Source organism: Lissotriton helveticus, chromosome 10 (assembly GCF_964261635.1).
Source record: "Lissotriton helveticus chromosome 10, aLisHel1.1, whole genome shotgun sequence".
Taxonomy (NCBI): Eukaryota; Metazoa; Chordata; class Amphibia; order Caudata; family Salamandridae; genus Lissotriton; species Lissotriton helveticus.
The window spans coordinates 380,509,255-380,531,749 of record NC_136071.1 but is presented as its reverse complement, the minus strand read 5'-3'; the positions used below and the strand labels follow the sequence as shown (position 1 = coordinate 380,531,749).

General features: G+C 45.5%; 1 protein-coding gene across 2 annotated transcripts in view; it reads left to right on the top strand.

Moving 5' to 3' along the window:
• Window positions 1–22,495, top strand: part of KCNH2 (potassium voltage-gated channel subfamily H member 2) — a 1,950,790-nt gene that overhangs the window by 1,795,462 nt on the left and 132,833 nt on the right. For both annotated transcript variants that reach the window (XM_078662767.1, XM_078662768.1), the window contains one exon: window positions 16,278–16,530. In XM_078662767.1, coding sequence (XP_078518893.1) covers window positions 16,278–16,530 — 253 coding nt within the window. The remainder of the gene's footprint in view (window positions 1–16,277; window positions 16,531–22,495) is intronic.

The following is a 22,495-nucleotide window of genomic DNA, read 5'->3' as shown; positions in this document are numbered from 1 at the left end:
GCCGGTTTAACCTGTCATGCAGATGTGAGAGGTTCATAAATGCTAGGTGAAGTGATCCAGACTAGGTAACAGCATACTTATTTATGCATAGGTACAGATTACTGCATTGATCAACGGCGAATTTGCCCGGCCTGGGGCCGTAGTGGACCTCAGAGAATATACCCTTTTCATCCACCCATCATGACAACCTATCGAAAGTATCCTTCCAACAGCTTTCACTGCTATATCAATAAGTGAAATGGGGCGATAGCATTGGGGGTTATCCTTATCCCCTTTCTTAAAGATCGTGATGATAATGGCTGTGGACCATGATATCGTGGCTCCTATCCTCACTGCCACATTTAAAACTAGTGTCATGGGGGATGCCATTGGGGCCTGGGGCCTTATTACATGAGAGAGCCTGGAGGCCATGAGACACCTCCTCAAAGGTGAAAGTCACATTTGCTTTCCCCCAACATTAGGCCAGTCTAGCCCACCCCATTATCGAAAAGCCCCTCCACTATACATTCCCTTAAAATGGGCCAATCACGGCTGACCAAAAATATGACGACATAAAGCAGGCCCCTTGGGCTCAGCAAACCTAGGCCTATTTATCACTCACCAGAAAAGGGCACTATCCTTAAGCTCACTTGCTTGGGACAGTTCCAGCCATGATAATTTCTGCAGGGATTCCCTGCGGATCTTAAGGGCCACCTTGTATTTAATCCAGGCACCAGGCAAAATCTCTGGGAGATTGTTGGAGAGCAGCTTTCAGGAAGCGAAGCATTTGAACAATCATCATCAAACCACCTGGGACTTTCTGATCTGGGATTTTTTCAATGGGACCGAAAGCAGTGCTGTCACCTTCTGGGTTATGTGTGCAAAAGCCCCCAAGATAGCATCCCAAAGCATTTATATCTAGACATATAGCTATCTCTTCATAACACTCTTTGAAAGTGGACCTATTACATTCTTTAGAGTCCCCAAGTGACCATTTTAAATGCCTGTCCTAGTCTGTAGGGGTGGGCCGCCCTGAAGTACGGCCAGCAGCCAAATCCCTCCATTCATTCCCCCAACAGCTAATGTCAGTCAGTCAGTCAAAGTTCTTAATTTCGGTAAAATACCATAAAAAGGCCATACGTACACAATAACAAATCACTATATTAAAAAAAACAATTAAAACCTTGTGTTAAAAATCTCATACAAACAGTTCCTACCATTATTAAAAACTTCAAGTAAATACACCAAAGTGTCAATATATAAAATGGCTAAAAATGTATAAAAACAAGATAAATATGAAACTTCCTAGAAAGTAACCCTTAGTGCAAAGATTGGGCTTCCTGCTTTAGTATTGCACATCTCGTGTACCACATAGATTGGAGAAATCTAGCTGTTGCAAACACTATCAAAGGGGAAGTATCGTATTTAAGGATCCTAAAGACCTCCCTAAAGTCCCTAAAGCCCCTAGCCCTACAAAGCTGCAGAATCAATTTCTCTCTTGCCCTAGCGTAAGTGGGACAGAAGAGCAAAACATGCAGATCTGTCTCACTATCCCTCGAACACCCCGGGCATGTACTTGCCTTTGGGAAGCGTTCCGCCATTTGTACGTTACCGCCCTCAATTGCAAAGCACTGTGTCTAAATTGGATATAAAGTATTTTAGCCAAGGAGGGCTGGATATCGTCCAAAAAGACTTCAAAGAGGGGATAAGCCTTAATGTTCAAGAAAGTGTCCGTTAGCCTACCCGTCAATGGATTACTTGTTATGGATTCCATGCGATACCTCCTTAGAGCTACATTCAGTAGTTTTTTTTAAAGCAGAGGACAGGAGTCCTGGGGGAACAACCACATGTCTCCTCTACCTAAAGCATGGCAGAGGTGCATGATATAATTCAACCAGGGTATTTTCTCCCGGGTCCCCTTCTGCAGAATGTCTCTTAGGTCCTCTCTAAAACTAGAAAGCTCAGGAGTCGCCCAAAGACGCCTCCAATACAGGAGAGGGCGATTTGCTACGATGTCCTGGATTGGTACGAGACCCAGGTCCAACCGCAGCGGCATCAAGGGTGAGCTCATAGGCACCCGGAGCAAACGCCTAATAAAACTATTTTCCGTGAGCGTCAAGGGGGCAGCTGATGTATGGCCCCATAGCTCAACGCCATAGAGTGCGCCTCCTCTTGCCTGGGCCTTGTCAATCTCCAGAGGCGGGCTAAGAAGTTTCGAGGAGGTGTCATTAAAAACCTTTAAAATGCCACCCGATGATTTGGCCAACTTTAAATTGGCCCTAGCCTTATGGGACCCCCAGTCCATCTTATCATTCAGTGTGACCCCCAAGTACTCGAAGGTGGACACACGGTCCAACACTATTCCATTCATATGCGGGCGGGGGCAATTGGGCAATTTATAGTTATAGACCATGAACTCTGTTTTCGAGATGTTAATCTCCAAATGTCTCAGATGGCAAAAGGAACAAAATGCCTCTAGTGTGCGCTGTATACCCCCTGACGTTTTTGACACCAGGAGGGTATCATCAGCGAACATTAGGGCAGGTATCCGTCCAGATCTTTAGCACCCGAGAGGTGGTCTATTAGCCCATTGAAAAAAAGTGAGAATAGGGTGGGAGCCAGAACGCACCCCTGCCTTACTCCCCTCTACCGGGAAGGGGGCCGACAACTCCCCGCTCCTCCCATATCTCACCCTAGCATATGTGCCCTGATGCAATCGTTTAAATAGGTGGCACAAATAGGCGGGGCACCCATCGCCAGCAATAGAGCCCACAACTTGTCTCTGTGGACCAAGTCGAATGCGGACCGAAGGTCCACAAAAATCAAAAACAAACTACCCGCCCCAATAGTGACCGTCTTCCAGAAGACCAACTGTAATCTAAACAGTTGGTCAATGGTGGAAACTTTTGCTCGAAAGCCCGCCTGAAGGGAGGTTAGGATGTGTTGGTCATCCATCCAACTCTGCAACCTAGATAACAAAAGGCGGGCAAAGATTTTCTGGAGGACATCGATCAAACTTATGGGGCGGTAGTTAGGGGGGGGAGGCTTTCTTGTGGATGGGGATTATTTCAGCTCCCAACCAGGTTTTGGGGATCTCCAAACCCTGAAGAATGGCGTTAAAATAAACGCAAATATAGGGGGGCCATACCTTTTGTTCACTACGGTAAAGATCCCCAGGGATCCTGTCCAGGCCCGGGGCTTTTCCTAATTTCAAACTATCAAGGGCCACCCGCACTTCATGGACAGAGCAAGGTTGTAGTGTAGCTCCTATTTTCCCAATAGGCTCTGCGCATTGGAATAGTACCTACAGCAGTAAAGGCCTAGGCCAGACGTTAACTAGGTCTACTACTGTCGATGCTAGACTTAATTTTTGGGTTTGCCAGCTAAGCTCAGAGTTCGCTAGAAACTTTCTCGAATGTTCAAGGAAGGATGAACTCCCCTGATTAGACAAGAAGGGATTTAGTTTCTGACAACCATAGAACATGACAACTTTGCTCTCCCCTAATCAAGAGTCAATCTCGAGAGTCGTGTGAGCACAAGGCAATTATTTTACTCAGTCAGTACGTGCATTCTTAGTCTCATCAGAATGTAGAGAAAAGGAAGAGACGGGCGTGTTCAATAAAAGATGTTATTTATTGATCAGTCTCTTTTCTCGTACAAGAGAAATGGATCGATATTATTGCGATACTTATAGTTAAGTAAAGTGCATACATTAGAAGCAATAGTATAAAATAATACTGTAAAAACATTGATATGGTTTCTGAGCCATATGATGTTTAAAATGATTAAAATATATTTACATACACATATATATTTGACTAAACGTACTCAACTGGTGTTTCTAAATACGCCTACCCCGTGTACCTGACCTAAGTCTAATGCGTGGGCGGGAATAGAAAGTTACAGTTTAAGTTAAGTTTGTTTTTGCCAAGTGAATAACTAAAGAATTCTCTAGGAGGGGTTATTCAGTTCTGTACCTGGAATTTAGGATGAATGAGGAATGGTATCTCTTTCTCTGCTCTCGATATTCCAGGCTGCCTGCGAGGGCTGCCCAGAAGCGCCGGTGCTGGGTCTCTCGGCTTGAGATAGCAGCGCGTCTCTCAGCGCGTCAGGAAGGCGGGGCTGCTGCCTGCGGGGTCTGCTTCTGCTCTCGGCTTCGGCAAGTATGGCTGCTCCGTCTTGTCACCACGCGTGTGTTTGCATAGGGCAAGGTCGGCAATATTTATACCTTAAAGGTGCCGAGATTGACGTAAGGATGGACATAGGTACGTCAATAAAGATGTCATACGACTTGCTCGTTAGCACATTCTTTACTAAAGTTCTCTGTGAAATCAAAACAATGGCCGCACGGATTATCCAGGTTGTCATAGGTTTGATTTGTTATGAGAACGTCGTATGCCTTATCAGGGGCTGGAGGAATATCGCTTGTCTAATTAGATCTCAAGCGTTATGACCTAATCAGATAACACGTTCCTGTGCCGTAGTGTGACTGCGTCAGATAACGGTATCTGCATCATGGGGGATTTCTTGCCTCATGGGCTGACTGTTAGTTAACTAGCTAGTAAGTTTAACCAGAATAGGGTCAGGAATAGGGGGATCGAATCAGAACCTATAGAAATACACGACAAGGTGGGCAGGCCAGGGCCGGGGCTTCCAGGAGAGCCAATTCTGCGTGACTGGTTTGCATAACGGCCTCCTCGTGGTGGTCACTGTAGCCAGATGAATACAGGGGCTTAAAGTGATCTAACCACACGTCTTCACTTAGATTAGGGATGATGGCAGACTTCCCCTCGGCCGACCCGACTCTCACGAGATTCCAGAATGACCTGAAATCTCGGGCTCCCAATGCCACTCGGATATTATCCCACCTGGCGGCTTCCCACTCGGCCCTAGCCTCCTTAATTAAAGTTTTATACACCTCCCTCGCCATTCTAATGCTAGTAGTAGAGCCCGATTTAACCTCCCTGAACAAACGCCTCTTCGCGTTGCTACATGCTTTATTAAACCAGTGATCCTGCCTCTTTGTCCCACCGCTCTTAGCACCCAAAGAATAGAAATAGCAGGCCAGGGAGCTGAAAAGGTTGTTATGTATGTCTTCTAGCCCCTGGGAGTGGCAAGGGAGAGGTTCACAAGCTGTGCCTAGGAGGTTAGAGTCCTCCGTGTGAGAGCTTACAACAAGTTGATACAATTCTGCCAGCCTCTCAGGTGCCAGTGCAATCCTCTCCCATCTAACTCTTCTCCCTCCCGCTGCTATGACTAGATTGCGGTCAGTAGCCGTCTTCTCACATCCTTGTTCATTGCGGCTACCAAGGGGAGCTAGCAATTCTAAAGACAGTAAGTTATGGTCGCTGTCAACCCTTGGAATCACCGAAAAGGTTCTGAGGCAGGCCCAAAACTCTACATTCACCAGTATGTAATCTATCGTAGTGCTTCCCCCCGTACTGTTAAATGTGCTAGACCCTGGAACATCTGGAGCCAATCTACCATTGCATGCCCTTAGTGAATGTAGAAAAACCAACTTGTTAATCGCAAGGGCCAGTGGTAGTAGGCGCTTTTCAGGGTACATGATGCAGTTCGGAATGAACCAGCTTTCGTCCTCTTCTGAGGATATAGAAGAAATCCCCGGAAGAGGCTCAAAATGGCAGTTAAGATCTGCACCAATAATTTTATGGGCACCCGGGGGAAGGGATTGTAGAAGAGCCTCCAGTGTTTCCAGAATTGATAGACCCAGCTGGACCGGATAGGGTGCAGATATACATTAAACACTGCCAGCACAGTCCCATTATTAAAATTCAGTAGGACACAAGGAATGTCCGGGCAGTCAGAATCTACAACCTTTACCGTGCATCCCAGATGAACAGCAACCCAAATACATAGCCCCCCCCCGAGGGTCTGCTCCTCAAGCCCTGGACAGCTGGGACATGGAAGGACGCATATCCCTCCCGGTCCGGAGAGGGCAGCATCCAGGTCTCTTGAAAGAGGCATAAGTCATAGGACCTTATCAGTTCTCCCCACTCTGGATTTAGCAGCTTTCTCTCAAGTCCTGCTACATTCCACGTGCCTATAAGTGGAAAGTGGGATGAAGCAGGAGCCAGGAGGTCCGCCAGTAATGAAGGTTCAACAGGGCTGGGAGGTTTAGGATATAAATAGTTGCCCTCTTCAACCACAGAACTAACTGACCCATGGTTAGGAGGGGGCAAAGGAATAATAGAATGTATCCCTTCCAGGCCCGCTGACACACCAGAAGCACCCTTCGCACTGCCAAGATACCCCCCGCCTTCACACGCCAAGTGAGGCGAGTCCGGTCCTACAGGGGAACAAATTGGTAGTGGTCAGTCTATATTGCTTAAGGCAGAGTATCTATTACCCACAGCGATGTTAAATTCATAGTCGTGACCAGCAGGAGAGGGGAGAAATGAGTCAAACTCCCCTAAATCTGGGGATTTTGAGTAGAAGTACCCCAGATGGACGGTATCAATAAAGTTTGCATAAGAAAACCCTCGATAGTGTAATACATGTTCAACAGCCCTTGGATCCCAAAAATTCACAATCACGCAGTCACTACCAATGTCCTTAGGTCTCGTCCCCAACCAGCTTACTCTACGAGCAAACATAATTTCGCCCTGCCCTGTACCCATTAGAGGTCTATGCCTACTTAGCCAGAAAATAACTTTGTTCTTCAATTCCGGAAAAGATTCTCTTGTATCGCAAGGGAGGGCAGGGACGCCAGTGAGCACCACCACATAGGGTGAGGCTTCCGGAGGAAGCTGGGGCAGGGGAGTATATTTAGAAGAGCCCAACATGTTGTTATTTCCTAATGGGCACTCTAAGAGCCCAGTTGACTTTGACGTCCCTAGAGGTTCCTGAGCTCTACGTCCCGGGACAGGTAGAGAAGTAATAGGGCAACCAGTGGGACCTCGGGCATTAGTAGTTAGTGCGGGAACTGTGGACTTAGGAGGGATCGGTACAAAAGTAGAGGGATTGGGGCAAGGACTGTTGCCCGAGGACTGATCCCTCGCGGCCACATTGATGGGTCCTTTAGCCAGAGCCGAGATAGAAATCCCCGGCGCAGTGGCTATCTGTGTTTTCCCTGGGCCTTTGTTATTTATCGAAGAAACCAGTCTATCGATCTTAGAAGACAAAGATTTGAAATGGGTGTTGATGACCAGTTCCATGTGGGCCTGAAGATCGGACAAAAGGTTAGTAGCCCACAACGGGGACCAGAGAAAACACAAGTACCGGAATTAGGGTCATAAGAGCCCTGCTTGGAAACTCCACAAGCAGGGGTAGGTACAGATGCCATAGTGGGTTTCCCCTTTCTTCTTAGGTTTTTTGGGTCTAGCACCACCCACATGCTCCTGAGTAGGAGCCTGGGCGGGAGAAGGGGAAGATCGTGATTGTGCACACTCAACAAAATCTAAGTCAGATGCGATCTGGGCACCAGGTAAATCTGAGAATGAGGGCATAAGGGAGGTCATAAAATCTGTAGGAAAAGCTGTGGCTACAGAGCAGTCCTCCAAAAGAGTGGAGGAGGGCATAGCAGGGGTAATCGAAAGATGCCTTTCCGTATTTTCTATGGCGTTAGCCACTACCCCTATGGTTTTCTGAAGCATTTTATCAATAGCCGTGAGGCTAGGTAGGGGTTGCGTAGATGCCGTTAATAGCCTGGTCGTAGGGCGATGAGGAGTTGGCTTGTCTCCCTTACCCATGCCGCTGCTCAGAACCACTACAGCCAATTAAGGGATAAAATGAAATGCCTAAAATACACGATTATACCAAGGCAACAACACAATAAGATATGCCAAAATGGACCAAAAATAATATTTAACCTACAAGAGGTAATGTTAACCACTTTGACTGCAAAATGACAATTATAAAAACAAGTTACCGCTGTACAGTTCACCCAATATGTCTTTTGCGGAGCGGTTTAGAGGGGTGGCCCAGCCCGGCCTCCTTCGTCCCCAGACGGCCACAGACGGTCCCGCCCTTGCCCTGGCTTCTCCCGCTCGTGTCCACGCGGGACGAGGGACCTGACGCGTCTTTATGTGCCTCCTGGCGCGGTCCCTGGTGTCGTCAGCGTGCCCCAAGGGATCCTGGGGCTTGTAGGCAGAGGGTGGACCGGCGGAGCAAAGCCCGGCCGGTCGTTCGTTCCACAAGGGGCGGAGCCAAGCCCGGCCGCAGGACAAGGAACAGTGATCACGGCGAGGAACAAAAACAAGGAGCAGCCCCACAAACAGCATCCAGCAGGCACCAGGGAACTCGGCCCCTGGCGCGTCTTTATGCGCCTCCTGGCGCGGTCCCTGGTGTCGTCAGCGTGCCCCAAGGGATCCTGGGGCTTGTAGGCAGAGGGTGGACCGGCGGAGCAAAGCCCGGCCGGTCGTTCGTTCCACAAGGGGGCGGAGCCAAGCCCGGCCGCAGGACAAGGAACAGTGATCACGGCGAGGAACAAACAACAAGGAGCAGCCCCACAAACAGCGTCCAGCAGGCACCCAACAGCTAATGAAATAAGGTTATGATCGCTAAAAGGGCTGTGCACTACATTAAAACTATCAATGAATGGTAACAGAGAAGAGGAGACACAAATGTAATCTATAATAGATACACAACCCCTCCTTGTGAGGATGATATAAGGGTTGATTGAATTAACCACTTTCTCTAACGTGAATATCAGGTTCTAAGTATTTTAAAATGTGTTAAACCCACTGCCCTCTTGGGTATGTCCCATATGAAGCCCGTCTGCGATGGTACAGCTCGATTTGGCCTGTCCTGAAGTCAAAGAACACATACACAGATGACAATTAAAATCGCCTGCCAAAAAAAGCTTCTCCCATCCCAATCCGCCCTCTGGAAGGAAGTAATAGCCAAACATAAACTGGGGAGATTGGAGCACCCACTGAAACACGAGTTTGCATTATAGAAATTAACAAGAATGTGGGGCAGGGATCCTGAAAGGCATAGCTTAAGGGACTGGAATGCAGGCGAATTCCATTTGAAATCTTTAACAAGACCACCAAACTCTAGTGACACAAAAGTAATCAGTAATCAGACTCCCTTTAGCCCTCCCAGCTGATGAAGCCACTGCAAGAGAAAACAATGTTTTAAAACCTTCAAGGAAGTAGCAATTGTTAACTTCCAATGTTTCCTGTAACCCGATCATGTGATGTGATCAATCGAATTGCACCCATGCACTATCATTAAACTTGGCCACAAACCCTGCTATATTCCATGATATGAGCCTCAGTACCTCCCCATCACTGGAAAGCATATGTGAACCAGGTATTAAAGGCATGGGTGGAGACACGGGTAACTCCGCAACATCAAGTCAATCACAAGAATCAGGATTGCCTAAGCCTGTCAATCTATTGCCGAAAACCAAAGGCTGGTGAACTGAGGAGAATGAGGCTGGACGGCCAGGATGAGCCGAGCCACCCGTGCCCTAATCCAAGGTGATCTGCACACAGACTCAGGCTTATAGAAAAGCCCCAGGGCTAATGCCAGAATGTCGGTGGGTTCAGAAACTTTGCTAGTGCTATTGCGGTAAAAATATGAGCAACAATAGTAGGTCTGTTAAAGTTATCCCCCACACAGTCCTCTGCCGAATACTTAGGGCCTTGTTCTTAGACTGCCAGACTCAGTTTCAGTTTCAAAGAACTTTATTCGGTTAAAAACAAATAACCATAAAAGTAACAAGCATATAAAACAGGTTACAATAATTGCAGCTCTTAAAGTTAGCTCAGTAAGGAGGAGCAAAAAGACAGATATTTAAACGGAAAAGGAAATAGCCATTTAACAAATTTCTGTTAGCATATGTTTCCGTGATTTAAAAACACTCTTTAGAAATTTTAAAACCACAGATACGGATAAAATCATATCCATTCTCTGGAGCTCTAAAAAGGCAGGGCGACATCTGGTAAAATTCATTTCTTTTAAAAAAGGGACTATGATTTCTCTGCGTAGGGCACTATAGAGTCTGCAGAAGAAAAGGATATGGATATCTGATTGTTGTGAAGTGAAATCGCACGGGCAGAGGGGCAGAGTACGTGTCCATGAGTTCATTCTAGGAAAAGACACCAATCTAAAAAGTATACAAAATCTAAAACGAGTTAAAAGAAAACGATCATAGTTTGTCATAGGCAGGGATAGATATGGCTGTACAGACTTAATCTCACATAAAATCAGAAAGTGTGACTGTACTGAGTGTTTTAGAGATTCAGCTCTCCTCCTCTTATCTTCAAGGTGAGCCAAGCAGAGGGCCTTCAGTGAGCTCCTTGGGATGCTGTCCATTGTAGATGGATCCGAATAGTAAGAATAGCACCCAATCTCAGTCAAAAAACACTTAACATAGCCCAGCCATTGTGATCTCTCCACATGATCCAGGTTGAGGGTGTCCTGTAATAGAGCCCGGTTCATAACACATTCGTTCGTAGTCCATACCCTGTGCCACAACAGGATGGGTTGAATTTTAATAATGTCAGTTATGTGTGGCAGGGCAAGTTCAGCGTGACAATTAAAAGTGGCAATACACTGTGGAACAGCAAGGACTTCCCTCAAGAATTTGTTTTCCACAACCTGAATTGGATCAACATTTGAGTACCCCCACAAGCCTGAGCCATACATAGCCACCGATACACAAGTTGCTTTATAGATGGTTATCATTTCTTTTATCGGCTTCCTGCCCAGTTTTCTTACAATTTTTTTTAAAGCCATGATAGTTTTCATAAATAAAAGAGTTCTCGCCTTGATTGCACTTGCCAGACTCACTGTGGGGGTCTCCAGACCGCCCAATTGCGACTAGGGCAGTCGGACTGCCCAGGTACCACCACAACCGGCACAACTACCAGGGAACTGCCATTCCCAGGCGGTTGAGCGATGGTCCTGAGGCCGCAGTATGTGTGGTGGGCCCGCTGCGGCCCTGCCAGGCATATATTACGAGTTTCCACACAACTACACTTTCATAGCGGTGCAACCGCCATGAAAAGTGTGGTGGTGAGGAAACAAAGCATGCCCTACAGGGTCCCTGGTGCCTCATGCCATGTGCATGCACACAGGGGGTGCAATAGGTGCCCTCCTGTGTGCATGCACACAGTACCTGGACGGCATGGAATGCAGCAGTTCATGCCATGCAGGTACTGATTTGACGTTCCTATTGCGGTGCCTGCCGTGAAAACAGTCTGCCAAGAGAAAACTCGCAATCTGGCTGGTGGTTTCAACATGGGTTTGGTGGAGCAGGAGGGGGGCACCGATAAACTCATAATAAGGCCCTGAATGTGTGATCCCAACCAGCCCACTCTTCTGACAATGATGATAGAGTCAGAAATTTCCATACCCAAATTGAAATGAGCATTAAGTCAATGCATCACCTTGTTCTTTAGTTCCCCAAAGGAGAGTCTGGTATACGGTGGTTGTTCGGAGGAACATTTCCTAGCACTACAACATATGGAGTTGATGCTGGTGGCAAATTAATCACCACCCCAGGTTGTTTCAGCAAAGAGCATAAGACTGGGGGAGGGCGTGCTCTGGTGGCAGCAGAAGTACGACTGGGATTTCCTTGGAAGTCTGGTAACAGCAACTTCAGTATCAAGGCTGACTGAGGGCCCTGTACCTTCTGGTTTGGTACAGATCAATAAGACCACGGCAAGCCAGAAATAGCTGGTGTCGCTGCAGCACTAGACCTCCCATCCCCTTGAGAGCCAAGTATAAAAGCGTCAAGCTTCGTGGACTCATAGCTGTGAAGCACATCTGTGTTGACGTCCTGTATCTGAGCATAATGAACACTGTAATAAAGCGCCCCCACAGTGGGCTCCAGCTGTACCCCTGCGGTGACCAAAGAAATTTTCCATTTGGGGACAACCATCTTCTTTCTATGCTTGGAACTAGGGCCAGCAGATGGGCTTGAGTAAGTATTTAGCCCCAGTAGTGGCTGGCAGGGAATGATAGTGGAGCGGCGGGGAGTGATGCAGGGGGGGTTTTACACAATTTGTTTAAAAACACCTCACCACTTCTCGAGTCATCTCTCCTCCGTTTCCCTCGTCGTGATGTCATCTCTCTACTGGAAGCACAGAAGCTTCCTCCCCTAAACCAGTCACAACGCTGTAGTGCAAATCTGTGATTGGTCTGAGCACCGTGGCTCAGCTCTCCGATGAAAAATGGGAGGCTGGGCATGTTCCCCACCAGGCTGTGTAATGCAGCCTTATGGGGAACATACAAAGTGGACATGACTGCTTGGCCGGCCCAAAATGGCCGGCCAAGCAGTCCTACGTACATTGGAGTGCAGCAACCACTACTCCTCCCGGACATCACGGAAGTGCAAGCCCTACCCAACCTGGCCGGAACAAAAATGATAACAATAATAACTTCTGTTATTATCATTTTTTTACACTGCTCCACGAGCAGTGGAGCGGCGCTCCTCCACCTTAGCGAAGGAGCCACCACTGTTAAGCCCCTCAACACACTCCCTGGCTGCAGCCTCATGCACACGCCACCTGTGTGTCGGCTTGATCTACTACTGCCTGGTGGGGTATTAGAGGCTCTGGGGAAGTTGTGTGTGATTGGGGTCTCATTGAACTACCCTTGTGCTGCGTGGTAAGGAGAGATCCTTCCCTAGTCAAGGACAGTCTTCTTTCTACTAGCTAAATCTCCTTAGAAACATCACTGACTCCAGGGGTATGGAGTAGTTCCTCAATAGTGGTTACCCGTGGAACACCCTGCGGAGACTTTGGGGCGGGAACAACTTATTTTCTCTTCCCCGTCGTTGGAATCTAAGTTAAAGTATTCAATAAATACTGGCCTCTGGATTTGCGCTTAGTGCTAATAATCCTGGATTAAAAGAGAAAGAAGATCTTTGCTCATTCAATCAAAGTACTTCATTTCCAAAGATAAGATGGTTATATCCTTTTGGACCTCAGTGCTGCCTTCGATACGGTCTCCCGAGTCGCAGGAGTTGTAAGGCGCTTTATAGTGGGACAGAAGGAGGCGGCTGGAGTCTGCCCCTCCTCTCAGAGCAGAGTCGTCTGGGATTTGTAGTCCCACACACCCAGCACACTGCATCCCAATCCAGCTCATTTGTTGTCTGGCTCACATTGAGAGAGGTTACTTGGTGACACTGGTTTTACCAGGGCAGCCATTATGTTTCATATATCTATTCATTGGGCACAAGCTTAGCTACCCCGACTCCCCATTACTTGTGTTCCTGGGGATCTGAAGCGAGACATGGGGCATTAAAGACAGGTTCCTTGTCTTTGATTAGGGTCTAACAGAGAAGCAGTATGGAAGGAGGCAGAGGCGTAACACAACTTCAGCCCCCCGGCAAGGTGCATTGAGGGCCCCCTCCGGTCTTAATCAGGAGCTTTCATGTCAGGGTACTTCACTGACAGGCCCCCTGGAACTTGGGCACCCCCTGCACCGCGGGGGACGGCGGGGGCCTATGGTACACCACTGGAAGGAGGGAACTTCATTGCAGGCAAAAGAAGATATATGCTGTTTGGGGAGATGGGGGTGAACAGTGGGGCTTTCCGATTCTGCTGCTGCTTTCCCAGCAACGTGGACTCTCAAGTGGCAGCCTCTTCCACACAAGCCTGCTGTCAGCCAATCGGACTGCTGTTTCCATCCTGGTGTGGCCTCAGTCCAGAGAGCCTCTTAAAGCAATACTTATGGATGCTGTGTCTGTTAGAGTTAGTTATGCCCATAATCCACATCAGCCTTTCATCAGAGGATCTGGCAATGGCATCTTTGTGGCATCAGCCATGGGACACAAACACACAACTGAAACAAAGACATTGTGCGGCCTAGCTGCACGGATTATACAGCTAGGCCTCGGGGGCATACCAGGGCATCAGGTTTAAAGAAGAGGTTGCTCATTCAAGCCTTCGAATAAGCACTAATGCGATAGAGGTTTTTGGTAAAAAAAAAAAAAAAAAATTCAAAATAAATAAATAAATAAAGGCTGTCTCCTCTAAAGGGCTATTTACGGGTCTGGTATATTTTGGTTAAAAAAAAAAGAATAAAAAAAAATAAAGGCTGTCTTCTCTAAAGGGCTATTTACGGGTCTGGTATACGGTATGTCACAGTATCGAGCCAATGATATTGACCTCTACATCTATTACTTCTCAGTATCAGCTACCAAAATATCGGCACAGAAAGCATGCATTGGCAAGTACAGATGTACTATTCTCATCTTCATAGTCTCCACAGCTCCTGACCATGACTTTATGTTTGTAGTCAATATTGTGGGTTTTATATAAGGGCAGGTTGTTAATTAAACTTTGATATTATGGTAGCAGACCGGCCTGAGGAGCCTTCACCGAAAGGAATCAGGGACAGAACGTAATCAGAGACCGGAGTCTCAAACGTCACTATCTGGAGAGTGGTGGGGGTTCTGTTTCAATTGAAAAAAAAATGTAAGAGACATCATGGAAGAAAATTTGCAGGATCTATTCAAAGGAAACATAACAAGACCAATTATTGTTCTTCATCCTGCTTTTTGTCACACCAGGAGGAGACGATGTCAAAGCAAATTCTTCCTTTAGGAATACTTCTGTATGGTTGCACTTTAGCTGTAAGAAAACGTGGGATTCCCATAGGAATTTGCAGCACCCAGCACAAGTGGTGGCTTATTTTGTTATTGCCACTGGGACTCAAATTCAAAACATCTAATACACTTGCTGGTCAAATGCAAATGGTTGGACTACCTGTAATTGTATGCATGGCGGCGAGGAAACACGTCATCACTTTATGTTATTATGCTCCTGTTCCCTGGCCACAATGAGACTGTGTCTTTGTCCGCTCTTCACAAAAAACAATATAGGACACGGTAACAATGCTATAAACACATGGGAGATTCTTATTCAATCTATCCTTGTTGTAGATTGCATAGTTAATTATAACATGGACTCACCTTCACCGTGAATCTTAATTGTGACTGTATTCTATGGTTTTTAAATTAGATAGTAGTTGATTCTCGCCTTTGAACTTTAGAAGGACTATAATTGAACCTAGATGCAACGCACTTCACAAAGTACCCCCTGCTCGACATCTGGGTGTCTCGTCATGCTGCAAACAGAATTTTGTTGGCTAAATATTTAATATTTTCATCACCCTTTTCTATTATATGGCTGACATTTGTAAGCTGAGACAATAAATAAACTAAACTTTTGAATTTTGATTCTCTTCGTGTAGTATTCTAAGCAGAACTCAATTATTTTTGTCCCTTTCGAACAAAATACAGATTTTCCACTTGTTTTTCCAAATGCAGGGAGCATTCTGCAACATTTTTAAATATGCTAAGAATTATTGGTCCACAAAATGTAATTAGCTAGCGAACACACAGTTTAAAATTAATATTTAAGTCCTTTCAATTAACAATTCCAAGCTTCTTATCTTTAGTAATAGTATTAGGCCTCCCTGGCGCTGTAATTCTTTCAGCAGAATTACTTAGTGGGACAGTACAGATTTAACTTCATCCAGCATGTATGATTGGACAAGTGGGTGTAGGGGATTGTTAATGCAGTATGTTTCTTGCGGGTTCACAGAAAAGTTATCAAGGAGTTGTATATCTACCTTCAGCCTAACTTTGAATGAACCAAACAAAAGGTGATGATGGACGGAGAGCTCAAATTTTTCAGACACTCACAGATCTGGGTTGAATCCATCATCGTTCTTTAGCTCACTTTGCCACCACAGTTCGGACCCAGCTATATGCAAATCAGTCTTAACCCTATTCCTCAAGGGAACAGTCCGGTCCAGGCTGGGTCTGAACTGGGGTGGCGAAGTGAGCTGAAGAATGATGATGGGTTCAACCCAGATCTGTGACTGAGGGTGGGTGTCTGAAAAGTTTCAGCGCTCTGTCCATCATCTCCTTGTGTTAACTTTGAATTAACTGCACAAAATGTTTAAAGTGTTTAAATTCTGGCCAGAATTATTCATTCACTGCCCATCTCTTTACACATCAAATTATTTTAGTAATCAGATGTGAATACTGGAGACACAGCTTTTAAGGCGCATATTCTTGCCTTTTATTATCCCTATTATAATATTTTGAGTTAACCAAGCACCCAAAATGATGTTGCACTTTCATTTTCCTCCTTTTTTTCAAATAAGGAAAGAACCAGCTACATTGTAGGGGACACCGTCCCCTTCTTTCGCAAAGCAGACTGTTATCAACTGAATTTCGATAAAATGATAAAACCATGACTGTGTAGCTTGGAAGAGGGATGGAAAGCGAGTCTTGTCTCGGGTGGCATACAGGCAGGCTGGAAATGCACTTACACGGTCACTAAATCGTGTTTTTTTTTGTTCCACAGGTTCTGAAAGGCTTCCCGGAGTGCCTCCAGGCCGATATCTGCCTGCACCTAAACCGCAGCCTTTTGCAGAACTGCAAGCCCTTCAAAGGTGCCACAAAGGGCTGCTTGCGGGCCCTGGCCATGAAGTTCAAAACCACGCATGCTCCGCCGGGCGACACCCTGGTGCATGCTGGGGATGTCCTCACTGCGCTCTACTTCATCTCGCGCGGCTCCATTGAGATCCTCAGAGGAGACGTCGTTGTGGCCATTCTTGGTGAGTTTAAGGCAGAGAAGGTGGAAGATATATATATGTGTGTTCTTTAAACCCGTAAGTATAAGGTTCCTAACTTCCAAACCTATGGTATGTGTCTGTGTATAGCCAGTCTTCCGTGGCCTTCATGTCCACAAGGGGCTCGAGCGTCCATGACAGCGGACCTACTTCACCCTCTGCGCTCCCAGGTTAATCGGCCACCAGAAGACGTCAGGCTCTTGGAGGTCACCAGGCAGGCCTGATTCTGGGGATATTTTCAGCAAGCTCTACCTAATCTTGGATATATTCAGGCATAATAAAGCAAATTCCACGTGTGGTCGCTATAGAATCACTACAGGGACACCTTAGCAAAGCATATCTAGAACATTCTCATAACACATCGGAAAGCTAGTTAACTAGTGGAGGATTGGGAGTGGGGGTGTTTTCATGTGAATACTACATTCATGTCTTCCGGCGACAAGCAGTGCCATCATTTGCGTTTTTTCTGTATTTATTTCCTGTTCAGGCTTCTTTATTCTTTGCATTTATTTATTTTCCCATTTTCTTTTTAAAACAAGCATTGGCATAGCCAATAGGTCTCGCGTTTTGGACCCTATAAGTATTTAGTTATGCAGCAGAATATCCTTGGTGCAACAACACCAACTGTTGCATGGCTAAACACTTATCAGATCCCAAATGCGAGACCTTTTGGCTATGCCAATGCTTGTTTTTCTTCCAATTGACTGTGGACTTCAGAATGAGGCTGAAATGTAGAAACATCAGAAAGCTAGGAACGTAGCAAGGATGCCGTGGGCCCTGTAAACAAAGAACATTGCTCATTTGACTACTGCTGGCTGGGGTAGGAATATGCAGTAATTACAAGGGTTCAATGTGCCCCGGTGCTACAGCACCTGCTGCACCAATGGTATTTACTTGCAGAAAGGCAGGAGGAATGTTCAGGCAGGCCTGCGAGACGGTGTGTGATGTCACAGATCCAGGCATATAAAGGCTGCTGAGTTTTCCCGAATGTGAACTTTAACCTCATGACTCGGTGCGATGGGTTCAGAAATCCTATATATTCCAGTTTGCTTGCTTTGTAAATATTGTAGTATGTTGAAAATAAATACAGTGAGTGCATTTTTGTGTACCTTTTTCGTTTATTTTTCAGCATAGGTCCACGAAACATGAATATTATTTGCCCACATAGTTAACTTCCTTTATATGGAAAAAGGTGAAATATTTTGCAAAGCTTTCAGTATTTTTTCTGGTGTTTGTCTGCTGAGATCAGCTGTCTCTGAAGTCGGGCTGAATGTGTACTAACTGACCTGTGACAGCTGGAATGCACTGCGTATAAAAACGCTTGCCCCTTACATTCATGTCAAACACACACCTTTAATCACAGCAGCTTTGTCAGCAGTAGTGTGTAAGCCGTTTACAATCAATTGTGTAATTGATGATTTAAAAAAAATTGTTTGCATTTTGTAAAATTTTATGCTGGATCATGGCTTAGGCGCATGGCCTTGTCTGAGTGAAATGCTGTCAGACAGGTGCAGAACTCCGAGCTCTGAGAAGCAGTGTAGCTATGCTCATTAATTGTATTTATTTGTTTATTCTTAACATAGTTTCTTGCAGCTACAGCAGAATGTTTGTATCATCATAAAACTCAAAATTGCATGTGAATGTTCCAGATGACTAGGTGAACAAGCATTGGCCGCAAAAATCTCCCCGATGCAAAATGTACGACCACGTCAAATTCATCTCCCTGGTGCGACTCATACAGGCATGTGTGACTGTCGACGTGTTTGGGAGCCTCAGTTCGGCATCTTTGAAAGCTGGCTGACTTGGCTGACATTCACAGCAAAAGTAGGGCTGTGCAAAGTTTTTTCCACCCATAAAGTGCTGCAAAGTTGCACATTGTCTTCCCCTTGCCATGTTTTCTGGTTTAAGTTCGCATTCAACTCTGCAAAGGCTCTCTGGGTGTTGAAATGCTCTTCTTATTCACAGTAGCATCAAGCATTGGCCTCGCGACGTGGTAAGCGTTAGTAATGTAAATAATTTTTTTTTTAAACACGCTAATGATGATCAGCACGAAAAAGTTACATTGAACGCGCTGGAAGGGAGGCAGATGGCGGCTGTGCGCATGCACGCTCGCGTGAACGCAAGCGCTAGGCCACCAGTCAGCACTTTGAAAAAACACGATACTAAGTGTCTCGGAGCAGCGCATGCGCTGGCTCAGCCAGACCTAAAAAGTTCCTTTAGCCTAGCACTTGCTGGAAGAATGAGGCTACTTAATAGTGTCATAAAAACAATGATGTGATAGTACTTAACTCATTATTATGTGAGGCAGTGTACCAGTCAACTTTGATAATGTGCAAGGTTTTTCAGAAGACTAACTGCTGATACAGGACCCATCAGAATTATAGTTTTACTAGGAAAAACATAGGCCTTGCAGAAATGGCACTATGCCAAAGTTTGCTGAAATCAACCCGTTTGGGGTCTGTGCCGGTCAATTAACCTGCCTACGGAATTGGTATACCTTAATGGTGCCCTTGAAAATGTTGCTGCTTGCCTGGACCTCAAACCCCTCCACGTGGTCTCCTCCCTTTGAGCATGGTGAATAGATGCTTCATGACATGGCAAGCCTCAGGGAATCTGAGTACTGGTGGCTGGTCAGGGCCTAGTGCCATGCCATCTTTCCCTTGGGGCCCATTCTTCCTGTCATGCTGGGGCCACTGAAATACTAGAGTGATGCCGAAAGAGCTGATAAGATGTCTCTGTCACGTATACCTGTCATGAAGGAGCACACCCTGCAGGGACCCCTTGCAGGCCATGCCAGTGACTGCTGCCCTGCTCTCTCTCCAGGGACTAGCTGTCTACTGGCCGCCTCTCGGTGCTCAAATGTTCCCCTCGTGCACTCTCATGCATGTGTCCTCAGATACTCCAACAACAGCACAACCCAAGTCCACCACCTCATCAGATTGGGAATCATCCATCGTTCACAGAGGGGGGATCCACAGATAGCTTCCACCTACGTCTGCAAAGGTGTCTTAGCAAGCAAGGCACCTGCAGTTCTGAGGCTCTCATAGTCACACTCATACAGAGCTGTGGGTGAGATGGATCTACATTGAACACGAAGGGGCATATTTACTACTGTAAAAAGGCAGGGCCGAATTCGACCAAGAACCCTTCAGTATTTGCCCGGCGTTAGCCGCCTCTCATACCATTCAATATTACCAAACAAAGAGGCAGGCGCTGGAGACTGGAAGGCAGGAAACAGGAGTTTATTCCGACGGAGCAGAACACGTCAAATCAGACAACAGGGTATCTTCTCGAGGTGCTCTAACCGCATCTCTGAGGCCTGGCCTCTTATACACAAGTTTATGGCTTTATTACATTTATGAATGATAGGTGAGAACAGGGGTACTATCCTCGGATTTAGGGTGTGCACACGGTTTATCACGGACCACTTCTGGTCCTCTTAATCCATCATGTATCTTTCCAATGAAAATTCTTCAAATACAATTTCCTTTATGTCATTTTTATTCGTATTTCTAATGATATTTCCTCATTGAATACTTCATTTATCAATTCTTAGCAGGTTTCAATCGTACAACATGACACTTTGACCCAATGCATTTCGGGTGCATAAGGACCCTTCGTCGGGGGTCTCTACGGAAAAAGAATAAAGAATACATAATGAGCCCCAGCTACGTTCTCAATGTTTACATAGCCTAAAAAATCATACATTTTTAACTTTACATAAACGAGTTACTCAATGCCTGTCTAATAAGCACCACATTACATTCGAGCGCTGGAGGTTTAGGAATTTTCGAAATCTAAAACCAGCTGTCTTTTAACTAAAACCAATAACGCGCTGCAAACCAACAAAAAGTTCCTCTCGCTTAGTTGTGACCTAGGTCACCCGTACTTACAGTGAAATGTAGCGTCACCGCTTCCTGCTCTTTCGTCCAATGACTGCTGCATTCAGATCGCTTAACGCTAGCGGCCCTTATAACTGATCTGATAGGTCAACAACCGATCACGTGATCGCCGTGTGTGGACTAATTACATTGCGATTATATACGACACTAAGCAATACTGCACGAAATCCAAATAATCTCGCTTGTGTTTACTCAGCTAAAATAAAATTCAAACCTATTCGCCCAAAATAATTAAATAGCGCGACCTGCTCGAGGTTATTAAGTTTGAATATTTTACGCATCCTAAATCGGTTAGTCACATATATTTTATGCTAAACAAGTGCTTTCTAATACAACATGATGAAAATCTGAAAGATGAAAACACTGTGTGTTGTGCTTGTGTTCATGCATTAATGCCTGCGGGTAAAAACGGTCAGCCATTTTGGAATGGTCATTCACATTCACTGTATATCCCGGACTTCTAAACGTGAAAGAGGTAATTTATCGCCAAACATAAAAACACCAATAAAGACTGGAGTGACACAACTCATATATAACAAAAATATAAAATGTCTGACAGCATTTTATCAATAGCACAATGTCCTCTGCCCCTGCAGGGCAAATCCTTTCTCATCAATCAAAAGTTTATAGGAAACATGTAAGTTCCAACCTGTCGTTGAGCCCATCTGGCTGAAGGCTTCCCATCTTTTTAATCCAAAAGTACTCGGATCTTAGTCTCATCTTATGTGTATCAGCATCTGGGCGGCCTTTCACCACTTCCAATATAGTGAACCGTAACTGGGCTATGTTGTGACCTGCCTCTGTCCAGTGGGCTGCCACTGTGGATTTTATGTTCTTTAACCGGATATTGCTCTTATGCTCAGTAATTCTTACCTTAACCTTGCGTTCCGTCTGACCCACATATAACTTGCCACATGGGCACTTGATGCCATATATAACTCCTTTAGTGTCGCATGTACTAGAATGCTTCAATTGTATCACTTGACCCGTCCTCGGGTGTGTAAAAGATGATCCTATTATCACATTGTTGCAATGTGTGCAATTTTCGCATTTACGCATTCCCTTATATGTAGGTTCAGTGGGATCCTTATTCTTGTGTTTGAGCAATTCTTTGAGATTCTTGGATCTATTATACGCAAATGTTATTCGGTTGGCAAATAAAGGTTGTAAATCTGGTTCTTGGGTGATGATGGTCCAGTGTTTTCTCATGATGTTAGTAATTTTGGCCGATTGCATGGAGTATTTCAGAACACATACTGTGAGTTTCTGATCCTTTTTAGGAAAGGGAAAAAAGAAGAGCTCACAGCAAACATTGAAAAACTGAATACGGTACATGCTAGGATCAAGTTCACACATGTGATAGATCACCAAGAATTATCCTTTCTGGATGTTAAAGTTGCCATCAAGCAGGGTCAAATACACACAAGTGTACATATCAAAGAAACAGATCGCAACAGTGGGTTGCACTACTTAAGTTTTCATCACCAGGCCTTAAAACAACATCTCCCGATGTCTCAATTCATTCGGTACAAAAGAATAACATCAGACTCCCAGGAAGCTTCTGAAACTATCGACAGACAGATCATGAAATTTGAGAAAAGAGGGTACCCTAAGCGACTTCTAGAAGAATCAAAAAACAAAGTCATGGCTTTACCCAGAGAATCTTTATTGATCAAAAAAGATAAAAAGGATCAGAAACTCACAGTATGTGTTCTGAAATACTCCATGCAATCGGCCAAAATTACTAACATCATGAGAAAACACTGGACCATCATCACCCAAGAACCAGATTTACAACCTTTATTTGCCAACCGAATAACATTTGCGTATAATAGATCCAAGAATCTCAAAGAATTGCTCAAACACAAGAATAAGGATCCCACTGAACCTACATATAAGGGAATGCGTAAATGCGAAAATTGCACACATTGCAACAATGTGATAATAGGATCATCTTTTACACACCCGAGGACGGGTCAAGTGATACAATTGAAGCATTCTAGTACATGCGACACTAAAGGAGTTATATATGGCATCAAGTGCCCATG